The sequence below is a fragment of the Haliotis cracherodii genome, unplaced genomic scaffold (assembly GCF_022045235.1).
Source record: "Haliotis cracherodii isolate W230 unplaced genomic scaffold, xgHalCrac1.p SCAF_15, whole genome shotgun sequence".
Classification (NCBI taxonomy): domain Eukaryota; kingdom Metazoa; phylum Mollusca; class Gastropoda; order Lepetellida; family Haliotidae; genus Haliotis; species Haliotis cracherodii.
In genome coordinates this window covers 18497621-18516639 of record NW_027266270.1, presented here as the reverse complement: position 1 = coordinate 18516639, position 19019 = coordinate 18497621, and the positions used below count along the sequence as shown (strand labels likewise).

At 43.7% G+C, this 19019-nt stretch overlaps 2 protein-coding genes across 2 annotated transcripts in view; one reads left to right on the top strand and one right to left on the bottom strand.

Moving 5' to 3' along the window:
• Nucleotides 1-7143, top strand: part of LOC139461894 (1,4-alpha-glucan-branching enzyme-like) — a 30227-nt gene extending 23084 nt beyond the window's left edge. The window contains exons 12-15 of the mRNA XM_071243382.1: nucleotides 675-859; nucleotides 2578-2714; nucleotides 3812-3926; nucleotides 6018-7143. Coding sequence (XP_071099483.1) covers nucleotides 675-859; nucleotides 2578-2714; nucleotides 3812-3926; nucleotides 6018-6065 — 485 coding nt within the window. The 3' untranslated portion in view covers nucleotides 6066-7143. The remainder of the gene's footprint in view (nucleotides 1-674; nucleotides 860-2577; nucleotides 2715-3811; nucleotides 3927-6017) is intronic.
• Nucleotides 7144-13012: 5869 nt separating this feature from the next.
• The window catches only part of LOC139461893 (sodium-dependent proline transporter-like), a 32344-nt gene continuing 26337 nt past the window's right edge, over nucleotides 13013-19019 (bottom strand). Inside the window, exons 10-13 of the mRNA XM_071243381.1 lie at nucleotides 17615-17714; nucleotides 16745-16845; nucleotides 15801-15968; nucleotides 13013-13150 (exon numbers count right to left, since the gene is read on the bottom strand). Of these exons, the coding sequence (XP_071099482.1) occupies nucleotides 13013-13150; nucleotides 15801-15968; nucleotides 16745-16845; nucleotides 17615-17714 (507 nt within the window). The remainder of the gene's footprint in view (nucleotides 13151-15800; nucleotides 15969-16744; nucleotides 16846-17614; nucleotides 17715-19019) is intronic.

Below are 19019 nucleotides of genomic sequence, written 5' to 3'. Positions count from 1 at the left end.
GAGTGAGTTAATAAACCAGATATCAGTGGTGGGGAGTGAGTGAGTTAATAAACCAGATATCAGTGGTGAGGAGTGAGTGAGTGAGTTAATAAACCAGATATCAGTGGTGAGGAGTGAGTGAGTTAATAAACCAGATATCAGTGGTGGGGAGTGAGTGAGTGAGTTAATAAACCAGATATCAGTGGTGGGGAGTGAGTGAGTTTAGAAACCAGATATCAGTGGTAGTGAGGGAGTGAGTGAGTTTAGAAACCAGATATCAGTGGTGAGGAGTGAATGAGTTAATAAACCAGATATCAGTGGTGAGGAGTGAGTGAGTGAGTTTAGAAACCAGGTGATCAGTCATAACAAATCCTACGACATGAAAGGTTGGTACCATGTCTTTCACAGTCATGTTTGATGTCATTGTGAAACATGAATGTGCAAAGTGGTATCAAAACGGCAGCCACATTGAACAAATCTATTTTGGGCCTTTTTTCATTTTGTTCAAAATGTCATTAAATTTGGTGAAAGTGAAGCTAGTCATGGAATTCAACATATATGTTCTGTGTTTTGCGACATTTTAAAATTTGACCCTAATTTGACCTTTGCACTTTGACCATACGGCATGCTGCAACAACTTGCAACCATGTACAAATACTGAATATCGCACCTATGTATTGTGCCTTTGTCTCCAGGCAACGAGTGGGGTCATCCGGAGTGGCTGGACTTCCCCCGTATTGGCAATAACGAGAGCTACCACTACTGCCGTAGACAGTGGAACCTTGTAGATGACAAGCTTTTGAAGTATCAGTTCCTCAACAACTTTGACCGTGACATGATCCACCTTGAACAGAAGTATGGTTGGCTCAGTCATTCTCAGGTGACTAATGGTGATGCTTGACGATAGCCTAGACAACTGTGACCCTTGACTGATGGTGATGCTTGACTGATGGAGATGCTTGACTGATGGAGATGCTTGACTGATGGAGATGCTTGACGGATGGAGATGCTTGACTGATGGTGATGCTTGACTGATGGAGATGCTTGACGGATGGAGATACTTGACTGATGGTGATGCTTAATGGATGGTGATGCTTGACTGATGGTGATTCTGACTGATGGTGATGCTTGACTGATGGTGATGCTTGACTGATGGAGGTGCTTGACTGATGGTGATGCTTGACTGATGGAGATGCTTGACTGATGGTGATGCTTGACTGATGGTGATGCTTAATGGATGGTGATGCTTGACTGATGGTGATGCTTGACTGATGGTGATGCTGACTGATGGTGATGCTTGACTGATGGTCATGCTTGACTGATGGAGGTGCTTGATGGATGGTGATCCTTGACTGATGGTGATGCTGACTGATTGTGATGCTTGACGGATGATGATGCTTGACGGATGATGATGCTTGATGGATGGAGATGCTTGACTGAGGGTGATGCTTGACTGAGGGTGATGCTTGACTGATGGTGATGCTGACTGATGGTGATGCTTGACTGATGGTGATGCTTGATGGATGGTGATGCTTGACGGATGATGATGCTTGACGGATGATGATGCTTGATGGATGGAGATGCTTGATGGATGGTGATGCTTGTCTGATGTTGATGCTTGACTGATGGTGATGCTTGACTGAGAGTGATGCTTGACTGATGGTGATGCTTGACTGAGGGTGATGCTTGACTGAGGGTGATGCTTGACTGATGGTGATGCTGACTGATGGTGATGCTTGACTGATGGTGATGCTTGATGGATGGTGATGCTTGACTGATGGTGATGCTTGACTGATGGTGATCCTTGACTGATGGAGATGCTTGACTGATGGTGATGCTTGACTGATGGTGATGCTTGATGGATGGTGATGCTTGACTGATGGTGATGCTTGACTGAGGGTGATGCTTGACTGATGGTGATGCTGACTGATGGGGATGCTTGACTGAGGGTGATGCTTGATGGATTGTGATGCTGACTGATGGTGATGCTGACTTATTGTGACTGAATATGATATTAGACACAGCTGTATTATTCATCTGCCATCGTGTCTGTCCGCCTGTCAGTCTGTCCTTTTTTCACTGCGTTACAGCCTTTGCTCCATGCTTACTGTGTGAAATTGTACAAAGTTTTTTTCAGAAACTACTGATTTTACATGAATGAAACTTTGCAAGTTCATCTAAGAGATACTTGATAAGACTGAGTTCGAAAGTTGGTCTTGTCAATTATTTCTTTAAAGAGTTATGGCCCTTGGTGCATAGTGTGTGCAATGGGTACAAGTTTTCTCAGAAACTACTAAAGTGAGCTTATCTAAGAGATACTTATCAATACTGAGGGTTTTTCTTCAGAGGATGGGCCTCTTGTGTGTATCAATTTCACATTTCAGCAATTTTTCTGATGACATAAAGTAGCCTAAGTGTTTATCTCCCTTTGAGGATTTAAGGACTTTTTTTAGTTTATATTCACAACTATATGAACAAACAAAATTCTAATGTGCCCCATGGCAGGGGATAGTGATAACGCTGTTTGCTTGTTCAAGTAACATTGTTTGCCACAAATGATTGCCACACCCAGATATGGATGAACGTGTTGTTTTTCAGAACTACGTGAGCTGTAAGAATGAAGGCGACAAGGTGATTGTGTTCGACAGGGCAGATTGTCTTGTTTTCATCTTCAACTTCCATCATGACAAGAGCTACACGGACTACAAGATCGGTGTTGGAGCTCCGGGAAGATATCCTTTCTCATTCTTTAAAGTAGTTTGTAGATTCGAACCCACAATAGGTTCCTGGCACAGCTATGGGATGCAACTCTGCAAAATACCTGTGCCCCCACACACCTGACCTATATTGTACCATGAACTACCTTTCGCACCAAGCCTCCGTGTCAGTAGAACATTCCTTACATACCCAAAGCAGGTGTAGCCATGCACAAGGTGATTCTAGGAGTGATATAACTACATTTTACAACATACAATCGTCTTGCATAACACTGAGAACAACCATTATTGTTGTTATGTTTGTTTGTTGATTAACGCTGCACTGAGCAATATTACAGCTATATGGAGGCGGTTTGAAGATTATCGAGTCTGGACCAGACTGTCCAGTGATTGACATCATGAGCATCAGTGTTAATGTGAATCAGATTTTAAACATGGCTACCAGTGCAGACATATTGGAAATTTCATTTTCACAAACAACTCAGCCAGTTCTGCTTTTATCATTATGAAGTTTGATGAACTTGTTTAGTTTTATTAACATGCTGCAAGATGTCTGATTGGTAAGGACTACTATTTAGCCTTATCATCTAATGAAATGTAATATAATCAAGAAAAATTCATGTGAGCTGAGGTTATTATCTGAATTTGTTAAGAATAACGGAAAAAGGAGAAAGAAAGAATGAATGAATGAATGAATGAATGAATGAATGAATGAATGAATGAATGAATTTTGTTTAAAGCCGCACTCAGTAATATTCCAGCTATATGACGGCGGTCTGTAAATAATCGAGTCTGGACAAGACAATTCTGTGATTGACATCATGAACATCGATCCATGCAATTGGGATCGGTGACATGCATCATCCAAGTCAGTGAGCCTGACCACCCGATCCCGTTAGTCGCCTCTTACGACAAGCATAGTCACCTTTTACAGCAAGCACAGGTTGCTGAAGACTATTCTACCCCAGATCTTCATGGGTCGAATGAATGTATGAATGAATGAATGAATGAACGGACCTTAGGACAACATCTCCTAGCATCGGGTGTATACTTCTCTAACTTCATGTTCATCAGCATATTCTCTGCCCTTGTTTGCCCTTGACCTTGGTCACATACAGGATAGTGCTGGACTCGGATGCCGAACAGTATGGTGGTCACAAGCGTCTCAACCACGACACTGACTTCTTCACCAGGGATGAACCATGGAATGAACGCCCTCATCATGCCTATGTAAGTTGCCTCAGACTGCTAGTCAGCTTGTGAGGTGTGGTTTGTTTAACTTAATTGAGGTGGGTTAACTTTAAAGGGTATCTAACATGCCTGTCCTTATACATATTAATGTTTACAGTCTGTGCCAAAAGCTGTTGTGTCTGGACCTAGAATGCCCTTGTGGTATAGTGGTAGAGCGTTCGCTCTGAGAGCAGAAGGTCTGGGGTTTGATCCCCGGCCGCGTCATACCAAAGACGTTTAAAGATGGTATTTGTTGTTACCCTGTCTGGTGCTTGGCGTTTAGGGGCTAAAACAAGGACTGGTTGTCTCGGAGTCAGTATACTGTGTCTGAGTGGGGTATCCATGTTAAACTGAGGCATGGTATCTCTTTGGGCTAGCACTATAACATCAATCCATAGACCCCATTTCACCTCACCCCTAATGGACCTATCTGGTCTATTGGTAATTTTTTTTTATGGCTTTTAATGTTAATGTGTGGACAATTTTGAGCAGAGCTTATATTTTTAGTTTCAACAAAATAAGTAAATGCACTATCATGTGACTGGATTTCTGGTCCATCACTTGATTGTCTGGTTTGTTTTCATCCCGCTGTCTTATGGGAGGAGTACTGCTGTGAGTGACGGGTGCTACAGGTAGAGCGGGACATGAATACCCTTTTCGCAAACCCCTGGTGTCATCACTAATTTTTAGTGATCCATTCATATAAGTTTCACTATTTTGCCATTTAAACCCAAAAGGAATCTCTTTCCTCAGATAGTCTTGGCCGGTGATGTTTTGTGTTTACCAGACAGCTGGAATGTTTGCTTGACTCTGGCTTCGGACTATTAGCACAATCTTCAGATACAAGATAACCAATGTTTCAGAAACATACTAACCCCATGTTAGATTTAACAGTGAGTTGGGTTTCAAGCTGCTTTAAACAGTATTCCAGTTATATCGCGGCGTGTCAGCTTAATGTGGGAGGAAAGCCTGAAGTGATGCAGGTCTCAGATGTTTACCACTTCGGTGAAACCCATGAGCACGGGTATAGTGCTGACAAACCTAGAAATATAATCAGGGTGAACCGGGATTCAAACCCACAATCAGGGTTTCTGACGTGCCCAAGGGACGCAGCTCTGCACAGCGAATCGCAGCGCCTTAGATGACTGGGCCACCTGTGCCCCCGTTAGATTTAACAGACAGCTGACACAGACTTCATGGCAGCTGAGATAACCAGGTTGTTGTGCAACTGGGCCGAGAGTCCTGCAAACATTTGACCTTTTCCTGCCTTGCTGGAAGCTTGGTGCACCGTTTCAGTATTAAGATAAAAATCATAATATAGTTGACCTTAGAAAACATGGGCCAGAAAGAAATGTGAGATTAGATAAGATAGCACAACATAGTGGTTTCTATCCTGATGCAAATTTGTTTTTTCGACCATATTCTTTGCAACCTCAAAATTGATGTATCATCTTCAGGTTGCTGACCCCTAGCCAAGATTGTGACTCCCCCCACCCCATCCTCAGTGGAATGATGCATGTCTTTACCTTAATCCAATCAAACAGCAAATAGTACTGCTTATTAGCACTGAGTAAAGCACTTCTGTGATAACAATTAACAGTGTTTTCCTGAACACAACACGCAGTTTATATGTTTAATTTTCTGACTGGCATTAAGGAAGTTCAAAGGCAATAAACTAAATGAAGCAACAGCAGTTCACTGATTGGAGTGGTCAATGATGCCTTGTTTCATATGAATGGGTAGCAGTGATAACTCACCAGATGCCTATTGTGTTATTCCTATTCTTTTAATAACATTGTTATATGCTTGTTACAACTGCTGCTCAATAAACCCTGTTTGGTATTTCCGCTATCCAAAGTGTGCATTGAGGCCGCCTGATTGTTGATAGCCATTTTGGTGACATAAATGCGAAGTTTCATTAATGCGAAGAAATAACTCGCGTTTTTTGCATTTAATTCACGCTCGCGTTAATTTCAAGATTTACGGTATTGTAGCTTGTAGGAAAATGGAGACAAAGCCATTAGTCCTGGATCTGTCATTCACAATTTGGATGTTATTCATATATGTTTGATTTATTTGTCCTATTTTCAGGTGTACATCCCTTCTCGAGTGGCAATTGTCCTGGCAAAGATGGACTAACATCAGACTGTGCATTTATCTCATTATTAGTGGCAATTGTCCAGGCAAAGGGTGACTAATGTCACATTTTGAGTCATGCCACTCAGTGGCAAGTTTCCTTGCAAAGGTGGACTAACTAACGCCAGGCTGTGTTCTCAGCTGGGACTGTGTATGTGTTTATTGTGATGCAGGGTTCGCATGGATTCCCATGAGGCTTAAGAACACTCAACTTACTCTAGGGCTTAGTTCACAGATGTTGTAAAGGCCTTGCAGAGAATTTCACGATTCCCGCACATCAGTGTGTAGAGTCACAGAAGGGTCACAACAAACCATTTTGAGATTTATCCATTGCACATTGCTTCTGTTGGTGCTCAAAATGTAGAAAGCATAAGGCTTAAAAAAATAATGGAATTCGTTCTCAGTCAATGGCTTTTGAAATTATTGTGCGGGCGGGCAATTTTTTGTTGTTGGTTGTTCATGCTAGTGTGTAACCAAATTTTGATTACAATAATTTCGGGGAAATCATTGTTGTTCTTAAGTATTGTAGCATTTAACTGCTGGGGTCGTGTGTTCGAGAAGTGGAATATTTAAATATTTTTTAATTCATTTTTAAAATGGAAATAAAACGAAACATGCGGCAGACTTTATGATGATGTGGGCGGTGCATAAGAACCAAGACTGTTCATTTCTTTTAGCCTTATGTATTAAGACTCATTTGTCCAAAAATGTTGAAATAGCAAAGATAATTGAGAGGTATGAAACCATGAAAGATTGTTGTGTCCTTGACCTTCCATGACCTGCAGGGTGTCCGATGGCCTGGTGAAAAAAACATGCTCTTTTTCTGACATACATGTTTATTGGTTCCCGGACCCTATATTTATAAAACAGGGCCATTATATTGAATGACAATGGGTTACCTGATACATAAGCATTTCAGACAATCAGAAGAAGCTATGTATGATCTGAGTAAACCGTGTGACGTGCTGGAACAAGTATCAGATGTAACTGTCTGGGGTACATTTGACAGTATAATGTTTGTTATATGTCATGATATATAAGCTTTTGCAAAGTGTACTGTTGCTTTGTGAAGAAAATAAACCTGAAAAGTGCTGGTGTTGTTTACCCATCTTGCTGACATGCCATTTTACAAATGGATCGGTCGGACAGACACATTGACTTGGTTGATGGTGTGCGTCGTTGCTGACAATATCAGTCACTAGGTTGTCTGGCCCAGACATGTTTATTACAGGCCACCTTGCTGAGATGCCATTTTACAAATGGATCGGATTGTCAGACTTTATTGATGGCATGTCATCGTACCCTGATGGTGTGCGTCGTTGCTGACAATATCAGTCACTAGATTGTCTGGCACAGACATGTTTATTACAGGCCACCTTGCTGAGATGCCATTTTACAAATGGATCGGGTCGTCAGACTTGATTGATGGCATGTCATCGTACCCGATGGTGTGTGTCGTTGCTCACAATATCAATCACTAGATTGTCTGGCACGGACATGTTTATTACAGGCCACCTTGCTGAGATGCCATTTTACAAATGGATCGGGTCGTCAGACTTGATTGATGGCATGTCATCGTACCCTGATGGTGTGTATCGTTGCTGACAATATCAATCACTAGATTGTCTGGCCCAGACATGTTTATTACAGGCCACCTTGCTGAGATGCCATTTTACAAATGGATCGGGTCGTCAGACTTTATTGATGGCATGTCATCGTACCCTGATGGTGTGTATCGTTGCTGACAATATCAGTCACTAGATTGTCTGGCCCAGACATGTTTATTACAGGCCACCTTGCTGAGATGCCATTTTACAAATGGATCGGGTCGTCAGACTTGATTGATGGCATGTCATCGTACCCTGATGGTGTGTATCGTTGCTGACAATATCAGTCACTAGATTGTCTGGCCCAGACATGTTTATTACAGGCCACCTTGCTGAGATGCCATTTTACAAATGGATCGGGTCGTCAGACTTTATTGATGGTATGTCATTGTACCCTGATGGTGTGTATCGTTGCTGACAATATCAGTCACTAGATTGTCTGGCCCAGACATGTTTATTACAGGCCACCTTGCTGAGATGCCATTTTACAAATGGATCGGGTCGTCAGACTTGATTGATGGCATGTCATCGTACCCTGATGGTATGTATCGTTGCTGACAATATCAGTCACTAGATTGTCTGGCCCAGACATGTTTATTACAGGCCACCTTGCTGAGATGCCATTTTACAAATGGATCGGGTCGTCAGACTTGATTGATGGCATGTCATCGTACCCTGATGGTGTGTGTTGTTGCTGACAATATCAGTCACTAGATTGTCTGGCCCAGACATGTTTATTACAGGCCACCTTGCTGAGATGCCATTTTACAAATGGATCGGGTCGTCAGACTTGATTGATGGCATGTCATCGTACCCTGATGGTGTGTATCGTTGCTGACAATATCAGTCACTAGATTGTCTGGCCCAGACATGTTTATTACAGGCCACCTTGCTGAGATGCCATTTTACAATTGGATCGGGTCGTCAGACTTGATTGATGGCATGTCATCGTACCCTGATGGTGTGTATCGTTGCTGACAATATCAGTCACTAGATTGTCTGGCCCAGACATGTTTATTACAGGCCACCTTGCTGAGATGCCATTTTACAAATGGATCGGGTCGTCAGACTTTATTGATGGCATGTCATCGTACCCTGATGGTGTGTGTTGTTGCTGACAATATCAGTCACTAGATTGTCTGGCCCAGACATGTTTATTACAGGCCACCTTCCTGAGATGCCATTTTACAAATGGATCGGGTCGTCAGACTTGATTGATGGCATGTCATCGTACCCTGATGGTGTGTGTTGTTGCTGACAATATCAATCACTAGATTGTCTGGCCCAGACATGTTTATTACAGGCCACCTTGCAGACTTTATTGATGGCATGTCATCGTACCCTGATGGTGTGTATCGTTGCTGACAATATCACTGGATTGTCTGATGTTTATTACAGGCTGTCCTCACAAACCTGATATTTTTCTGAGTGAGTGAGTGAGTGAGATGGGTTTAACAGTATTCCAGTTATATCACGGCGTGTCAGCTTAATGTGGGAGGAAAACCCGAAGTGGTGCAGGTCTCGGATGTTTACCACTTCAGTGAAACCCATGGGCATGGTGCTGACAAACCTAGAAACATAGTCGGGGCGAACCGGGATTCGAACCCACAATCATAGGTTTCTGGAGCGACCAAGGGACGCAACTCTAAACAGTGAATCGCGGCGCCATAGACGACTGGGCCACCTGTTCCCCCCTATTTTGCTGAGTGTGGTGTTGAACAAGCACACACCATTTTATGCAGTAATGGATACCCCTGACGATCCGGGTAGAATAGGTCTTCAGCCACCCATGCTTGTCGTAAATGGCAACTAACGGGTCGGGTGGTCAGGCTTGCTGACTTGGTTGATGCATGTCGTCGTATTGCATGGATCGATGCTCGTGATGTCAATCACTGGATTGTCTGGTCCATACTTGATTATTTACAGACCACTGTTGTATAGCTGGAATATTTTATAAAACACTCACCCCCATTCCAGTCTCATCCCCTTCTCTGCGCTATGAGCTGACAGCCTATACACATCCCTTTTTCAGTCTGAATTTAATATAATAGGCTGAAGACCTATTCTATACCGGATCTTCACAGGTCTTGTGTGAAAGTAAACACATTAGCAGAGAGAGTTTGACCACCCAAAGACGTATATATATCTATATACACATAAATCTATATATATCTATGTACGTCTTTGGACCACCTTGTGTGGTCTCATGTTATTTACAGAGGTCCTTTTCTGAAGTTAAATCCTTCAGGGAATATGGCCAAATTCAACTTCGAGACATAAACCTTTCTTGCTTAAGCTTGCACAGGAAGCCTTAGTTACCAAAGCCTAATTTTGTTTGATATAGGTAGTCCAGAGAACTTAATCTCTCCCTACGACCCATTGAATGGGTTGAAGAAATGAAACAGCATCTTCAAACAAGTTTATTCATTATTTGCTGTCGTACAGTACAAAGGTATAGAAGCATCTGTTATGCAGTGTTAGTGAGTGAGTTGGGTTTAACAGTATTCCAGTTATATCACCGCGTGTCAGCTTAATGTTGGAGGAAAGCCCAAGGTGATGCAGGTCTCAGACGTTTACCCCTTCGGTGAAACGCACGAGCACGGGTATGGTGCTGATAAACCTAGAAACATAATCGGGGCCAACCGGGATTCGAACCAACAATCATAGGATTTTGGCGTGCCTATGGGACGCAACTCTGCACAACGATTCGCGGCGCCTAGACGACTCTGCCACCCGTGCCCCCAAGTGTTAGGAACGGATGAAACATAGTAGGCATTCATGACCAACTCGTGTTATTTGGGCAAGCCGAACTACGACTCGTGCCCTCCTCGTGGCCAACTTGGTTCCGTCTAAGCGCAAACGGGCATAGCTAAAAGAATGTCAACTCGTTGCCTAATGATTCTTGTATTGTTTCCACATATATTATTCAGATGCTATTGAATACACATCGGCACTTACCGTATTATATAGTATGATTGAATATATTTAACTGTATCTGATAGATGCAAAACATACGTAAAAATAGATAAAATATTACTGAGGCATTCTTTGACCGAAGTACCTGAAGTCATACGCGCATTCTGATTGGTTTGTCGTATATCTCATAACATTCATCGATTGGGGGACGAGTCTTCTTGCAGGCGACGGAAAGGGGCGAGTGGTGACGAATATTTAGTAGGCACCAACAAGCGCAGTGCCAATTTACAATCCAAACATGACCCAGTACTAATATAACATGGTAAATATATTCCAGCCTTTTGTTCATTATATCTCAAACTAGCTGCAAATTATGTTTTGTGAGACTGACGCAGAAGTCCCATCGACAAAACCCAGTTCGCTTGGTAGGCTGATGTCGACGTGCACAGATATGAAGCCAAGAAACTTCACACTACCCACGCGTCTATTAATATCGACTTTGTTAAAAAGTTATAATACAAGCGTTTCCACAGAGATATAATCTTTATATTCTATGATTTGTTTGCATGCTATCCGTACACCCCCTCCCCCCACCCGTTTTGAAAAAAACTCGGGAGGATATAGCGATCAGCAGAGCCATCCGTAACGTTTTCTGTTTCCGGAGCAGAACTCCAAAAGCGTTGAATATTTCTGGATGAAACTTGCCATACAGACCTAGACTAGTGATGAACTGGTGCCTTTGATGATTTAGGATATTGATTAATTGTGAACAGCATTATTGTTTTCTTCACTGAACTGAAGGTATCTAATGGTAATGAACCAAATGTGGGGTAAAAATAGCCAAACTCCATTTCCGCATTGCACCGGATCGGGGGGATATGTCATCTCCTGATCACTCCTGTTGTTTAATGCTGCATTATTCCAGCTGTATTACAGCCGTATGTAAATAATCTGGACCAGACAGCCAAATCACCGAGCCTGACCACCTGATCCATTAAGTTGCCCAGTACGACAGGCACAGGTTGCTGGGGACCTATTCTGACCCGGAATAGGGCTGTATATATGTTACAGTCAATATGTAAAATGACTGAAATTTTCACACAAGCAATTTACAATACGCCAAAATATTTCAGTCATTTTACAAGGTCATCATCACCTTTACCAAGGAATCCAACATTGATCTAAATAAAGACATATCTTTTAAAAGAGAGGGATCCATAATATAAAAATCCTATCTCAGTGTGTGTGTGTGCGTGCGTGCGTGCGTGCGTGCGTGCGTGCGTGCGTGCGATCTGCCTATGTTTAATTTAGGCGAGTGGATGTAGATGCCCCCTAACGATATTGTCCACAAGGGGTTCACATTTTTGTGGGCAGGGGAACACTCCCTGTCATTTAATACCTGGTTCAGAGTGAAACAATAGCACAACTCGCACAGGTCACGACGCAGGTAGAAGTACGCGGGCTTGTAATATGTTAACTGTCAGGAGAAACTGGCGAGAAGGACAGCAGAATGAAACACCCAAAACACCAAAATTCGACAAGCAGATGAGACCTGACGACGCGCATGCGCGGGACATGTCACAGCGTCTGAGAAAGCAGATCCAGGGTCCATTCTTCAGTTCAGGATTTAAGTTTTCTCTGCGAGGTTTATGTACGTTAGGGGTTAGTTATTGTAGAACGGACCCGTGAAGATTCCGGGGTAGAATAGGTCTTCAGCAACCCATGCTTGCCGTAAAAAGGTGACTATGCTTGTCGTAAAAGACGACTAACGGGATCGGGTGGTCAGGCTCGCTGACTTGGTTGATGCATGTCATCGATCCCAATTGCGTGGATCTATGCTCATGATATCAATCACTAGATTGTCTGGTTCAGACACGATTATTTACCGACCGCCGTCATATAGCTGGAATATTGCTGAGTGCAGCGTTAAACAACAAACCAACAACAACAATATTGTAGAACGAGATGAGATAACTCACTGGTATAAGAGGTAAGATGCAATAAATACTGTTCCATTTTTCAAAGATATGTTTTGGTCTCGTTGATACACACAACTGACTCATGATATGTGAAGTGTGTATATTTTGAATGACATACTTGATTATCCCTATCAAACGTTGAGTAGAATACGTATTAGTGCATACTTGGTCCCCACGAATAAGGAACAACGGAAGACATACCGTATATGCTATCAGAATTAGTTTGAGAGACTTTGGTTTTATATAATCGGGGCGAACCAGGATTCGAACCCACTCTGCACAGCACAGTCCTGTTGGTTTTACAATCTACTTTCCGTAGTTTGACTCCAAAAGCGGTATTTTGAGAGTCTGTCAAAATGCATTCAACACCTTTGCTCCCAAACCATTTCGTGACCAGTCCTGTCATTCCGGACGGGTTGACGAAAAGGGAAGGGTGGTGACGAACGATTTATACACTGGGCTCGCCTTCTTCGGTTGCTTGTCCCCGTCCGTCTTTTTCCGCCAGCCTCTTCGCCAAGAACAACTCTCTTTGGGTTTTCTCCGAGGGACACCAGGCGGCCTCGGGGGTAAGGGACGCCCGTAAGCGCTAGAAATAGGAAGGTCAGTATATATGTTAGGGAGAGAATTGTGGGATAGGAGTCATTACCTTTTGTCTGAGTGGGATATTCATGTTAAAACTGTGGTATCTCAGTGGGCTGGCACTATAGAGCTAGCACCAGTCTGGACGAGTACAGGCAGCCAAACACACACACGCACACACACACGCACACGCATGCACGTTGCTATACAAGTACAACAATCATAAACGTAGGTTAAACCCCATTTCGACCGCCTCCGTGGTTGAGTGGGGGAGCGTCCACCCGGAGAGCGGAATGTTCGAGGTTCGATCTCCGGCTGCGTCATACCAAAAGACGTTAAAAGATGGTACTTGTTGATGCCCTGCCTGACGCACGGCATTAAGGGGCTAAAACAAGGACTGGGCGACTCGGAATCGGTATACTGTGCCTGAGTGGGGTGTTCATGTTAAACTGCGGCATAGCGTCTCAGTGGGCTAGCACTATAACATCGGCTTCAGTTCGGACTAGTACAAGCAGTCACACACACGTCCATGCACGTCGCTATATACACTCTACAAAAAAAGAAACGCACAGGTAGTATGTAGTTCATTTAACCTGACTACACAAACAAATCCGGTATTTAAATTGGATATATGTTATTGGAAAATGTTGCTGACCTGATGTTCGATAAACTGTCGATTTGCAATTTCTTAAACGGCATTGTTTTCACACTTGTTAAAAAAATGTCACGGAGGAAAGCAGTAAAGCAAAATGCACGTGCAAGTTTTGGCATTCGTAACTCGCGGTAGTGGCTATAAAAAGGCAAACATAAGCCAATGATTTGTCATTCAATTGTCAACATTTTTCAAGATCGAAAATGCCGAGACTTAGCGCTGCCGATCGGAACATCGCCATAGGGCGTATTCAAAGAAGGGAATCGCAGTCTTCTGTTGCACGCCACTTCAACGTCCACCACAGCACCATTTGCCGCCTTCGTGACCGATACACACAGTTCAATTCCATTGCAGACCAAGTGTTACCACCCCTGCTGCACAGGATCGCTACATTCGACTGTTCCACCTACGTGATCGCAATGCCACAGCCTTGGAATTTGAGAAACTGGAGAGGCGTGTGGTATAGCGATGAATCACGATTTCTTCTTCACCGGCGAGATGGAGGACAACGCGTTTATCGCTGTCGAAATGAGCGTTTTGCCCAACATTGTGTACGTGAATTCGACAAATTCGGTGGCGGTAGTGTCATGGTGGTTATATCCTACACCACGAGATCTGACTTGGTTGTGGTTCAAGGAAATTTGACAGCAAATCGCAGCATGAATCAAATTCTTCAACCCCACCTTCTTCCAATCATTGACCGCCAGAGGGATCTGTTTCAACGGGACAACACTCTACCGCACACAGCTCATGTCACGGTAGACAACCTTCATAATGCCAACATCAACGACTTGTCCTGACCGTCGAGATCTCAAGATCTCAACCCAATCGAACACCTCAGGGATGAACTCGATCGACGTGTACGTCAACGTCAGAACACGCCGCAGATACTCCCACAACTGACCAACGCGTTACAAGCATAATTGCGCAGAATTCCGCAGGACAGAATTCGTTCACTTATCCAGTCAGTGCCGAGGAGATGCAGGGCCGTGATTGCTGTCCGGGGCAGTGACACGAGATGCTGAGTTCAGCGTAACCGTGTGGCCTTCTGTGACATGACAATGAACAGTTTTCAATGCCTTTTTCATCGATAACACGTGACTATCGAGCTCCAAAATTTCATATTTGTATTTATGATAATAAATTAAATATATCGACTTTATTAGGTACAATAATTTACTTAAAATCTACCTGTGTGTTTCCTTTTTTGAAGAGTGTAAGTGCAATAAACTTGGTTTGTCAGCAGTCAGCACTGTGGGTCTCCTCCTCCCACATCAAGATGACACACCCTTATATAACCGAAATACTGTTCAAAGTGACGTTGAACTCAACGCACTTAACCCTCTGGCTGCCACATCAAAATAGCCTGTGTACTATGGCTGTGCCAAATGGCATCCAGGGGGTTAAACCCCATTGCACCTCACCTCCCTCAACGATCGGAATGTTTCGACAGAACATGCGTGTGTAATAATTGACGTCGCGGTGGCAATATTTCATCCATTAAATATTTCTGAATAATGGCTTGCACATGTTTTATTGTTACCACTGTATATAATGTATGTCTGCCTATTGAGCCGCGCTCTACAAAGCGATCTTCGCGCCGTTCATTAACACTCACTTAGGAAATTCGTTTGCACTCAGATCACTGTGTGAGTGAGTGAGTGAGTGAGGTTTAACACCACTTTGAACAGTGTTCCAGTTATAACCCGGCGTGTCAGCTAAATGTGGAAGGAAAGCCCGAAGTGACTTCGGTGAAACCCACAAGCACGGGTATGGTGCTGACAATCCTAGAAACATATTCGGGGCCAACCAGGATTCGAACCCCCAATCATAAGTTTCTGGCGTGCCCAAGGGACGCAACTCTGCAGATCACCCTTGTCCCCATCATCTTAATACTATATATAACCTATTTGGTGGTTGAAGTGCTTAGTGGAGGTGGCGTACGAGTCTCAGTTGAATGTTTTCAATGTATTACATTGGTAACCCTTACATCTTTGTTACAAACCTGTAATAACGTTCCCTTAGCCTCGCTCAATGCCTTTATTGCCATGACAACAAAGGGGATGACGGGAATGGCTGTCAGGAACCAACCAATGGTAGTGGCGTAATCCGGGTACTTGTACTTCCCATAGGTCGGTGGCTTGTACGTCGTGAGGATGAATATGAAGGCGGTCTATGAAGATATCGATATATGTATGTCATTGTGCTATTTTGAGTGAGTGCGTTGGGTTTAACACCGCTTTTAACAGTATTCCAGTTATATCACGGCGTGTCAGCTTAATGTGGAGGAAAGCCCGAAAAGATGGAGGTCTCAGACGTTAACCACGAAACCCACGATCACGGTAATGGTGCTGACAAACCTAGAAATCTAATCGGGGCGAACCGGGATTCGAACCCACGACCATAGGTTTCTAGGGTGCCCAAGGGACGCAGCTCTGCACAGCGAATTGCGGCGCCTTAGATGACTGGGCCACCCCTGTACGGTACTATTTTGAATTTATGTTGAAGGGATACGTTTCATAAATGGACATGGATACATGCTGATTCGTGTGTTTTCAAAACTCTGTGTGAGAAAAGTGAGTGGGTTTAACACAACTTTTCGCAAATGTTAAGAATGGGGCACCCGAAAAAACAATTTCCATAATCATAAAAGATATCTATTAAAATGAAAGTCCATTGTACGATTCCGACTATATCACAAGCACGACATTGTGCTAATGAATTACTATGAAATAGGGATTATACCAGGTGTTAGCGAAAAGGTGAACGTATCGTACGCCACCAGTGGCACCTGTCACCCACAAATACATACAAAGGCAAGTCAATCGTTTACCAGAAAGAACATGGGAACATAAGGTCAAAATAGGGACTTGCATCGGCTGTGATGTAGTTGTTACACTGCTGACAGCGGCATAAAACAACATACATTATCTCTCCATTATGTCTCACCAGCAGTAGGACGGGAGTGATGTAACACCAGGTGAGCTTGAAAAAAAATGGCGGCTCCCGTCCTATCATCATCTTGATGTCTGCACAAAACTCTCGTATGCCTGGATATAAATAAAAACATATTCACATTCAAACATATCCTATGCTTGTCGTGAGAGGCGACTAACGGGATCGGGTGGTCAGACTTGCTGACTTGGTTGATGCATGTCATCGTATCCCAATTGCGTGGATCGATGCTCATGATGTCAATCACAGGATTGTCTGGACCAGACTCGATTATTTGCAGACTGCCTTTATATAGCTGGAATATTGCTGAGTGTGGCGTTAAACAACAAACAAACAAATCAAACATATAAAGACAGTCATCACTTATACACATACGATTGTATTAATGGAAGGCATTCAGTAGCTATCTCTCAATAGAAGAGACCGCCTCCGTGGTTTAATGGAAGAGCGTCCGCCTGGAGAGCGGAAGGTCCGGGGTTCGATCCCTAGCCGCGTCATACAAAAAGACTATAAAAGATGGTACTTGTTGTTACCCTGTCTGGCGCTCGGCATTAAGGGGCTAAAACAAGGAGTGGTCGACTCGGAGTCAGTATACTGTGTCTGAGTTGGGTATTCATGTTTAACTGCGGCATGGTATCTCAGTGTGCTAGCACTATAAATCGGCATCAGTCCGGATTAGTACAAGCAGCCACACATACACGTGCATGCATGTCGCTATATAAGTGCAATAATCTTGGACGTGACGTTAAATCCCATTTCACCTCACCTTCACCTCAATAGAAGCATAATGAAAATAAAGCTATGTTCAAGCAGAGTCCATTGCACGAACCCGACTACAACTGTTCAAAGAAATGGTGATTTTACCGTAGACCCAGGCAATGACCACGCACTCAAGAAACGCCGCCTTCAGCAGGAAGATGAAGGAAAGGTACCAGTCTACCAGTTGAAACATGTACATTCCTCCCTGAAACAAATACCGGCAGGAAGGTAAAGCAATCATATACTCAACATCAAAAGTTCCTGTGACGCCAATATTTCAGTGCATTTTTCAAACAAGTAGAGTTTTGTTTTCAATATTGTAGTACATGTATGGAATCAAGTCACAAAAACGCAACTGCTACAGAAAAGCATGTATTCCATGCAAAAATTGACTTCTATGCAAGCCCCTTGCATTTCACTACCCAAGAATGGGTATAAAAACATGTGCGTTAACGGGATTCCATATGCATTGATTAGCATCGTGCTGACAACAACCACTCAGAAAAGCAACAAAATTACGCAATTATTCAACATCACGAAATGCCAAGCCTGTCCGAAAATGAGCGTCTGCGAGCCATTGGTATGCCTGAAGAAGGATCGAGTCAACGTGATGTCGCAAGACAATTTATCGTCCACAGAAACACCATTTGGTGTTTATGGCAACGTTGGCAACAGACGAATGCAGTCAGAGACCATCTCCGGAGTGGCAGGCCACGCGTAACCAATAATCGTCAAGACAACTGGATTCGTACAACACACCTACGAAATCGATTCCAGCCAGCAACAGTGACTGCAAAAAGCATCCCTGGCCTTCGAAGAATATCTTCACAAACCGTACGTCACCGCCTCAGATGTGCAGGGATTGTCGCCAGAAGACCCCACCAGACGTCCCATTTTGACAGGAAACCACCGTCAAGCACGTCTACAGTGGTGGAGACAGCGTCTACGCTGGACGGCCATGCAGTGGGGACAAGTTCTATTCACTGACGAATCTCGTTTTCACCTCAGCCACAGCGATGGACGGATTCGAGTGTACCGACGTCGAGATGAACGTTACGTCAATCATTGTGTCATGGAAGATGATCGGTTCGGGGGGTGGCAGCGTTATGGATTGGGGTGGGGTTACAGCAAGACAAAGGAAATCTCAATGGACAGCGCTACCGCGACGAGATCATTGACCCTGTTGTTCTACCGTTTTTGCGACGTCATGGCCCAGGTATTACCTTTCAACATGACAACGCCCGGCCTCATATTGCTCGACTTGTTCAGGAATGTGAATGTCATCCCCTGGCCGGCTCGCTCCCCTGATCTCTCACCAATTGAGCACATGTGGGATGAGATGGATCGGCGCCTTCGACGTCAACCACGTGTTCCACAGACACTCCAGGAACTTCGAAACATGCTCCAGCAGATATGGACAGATATCCCAAAGGACTTTGTGCTACGCCTGGTCCATTCCATTCGAAGATGTGATGTGTGGACACACACGCTATTGATTTGTAAATTGACA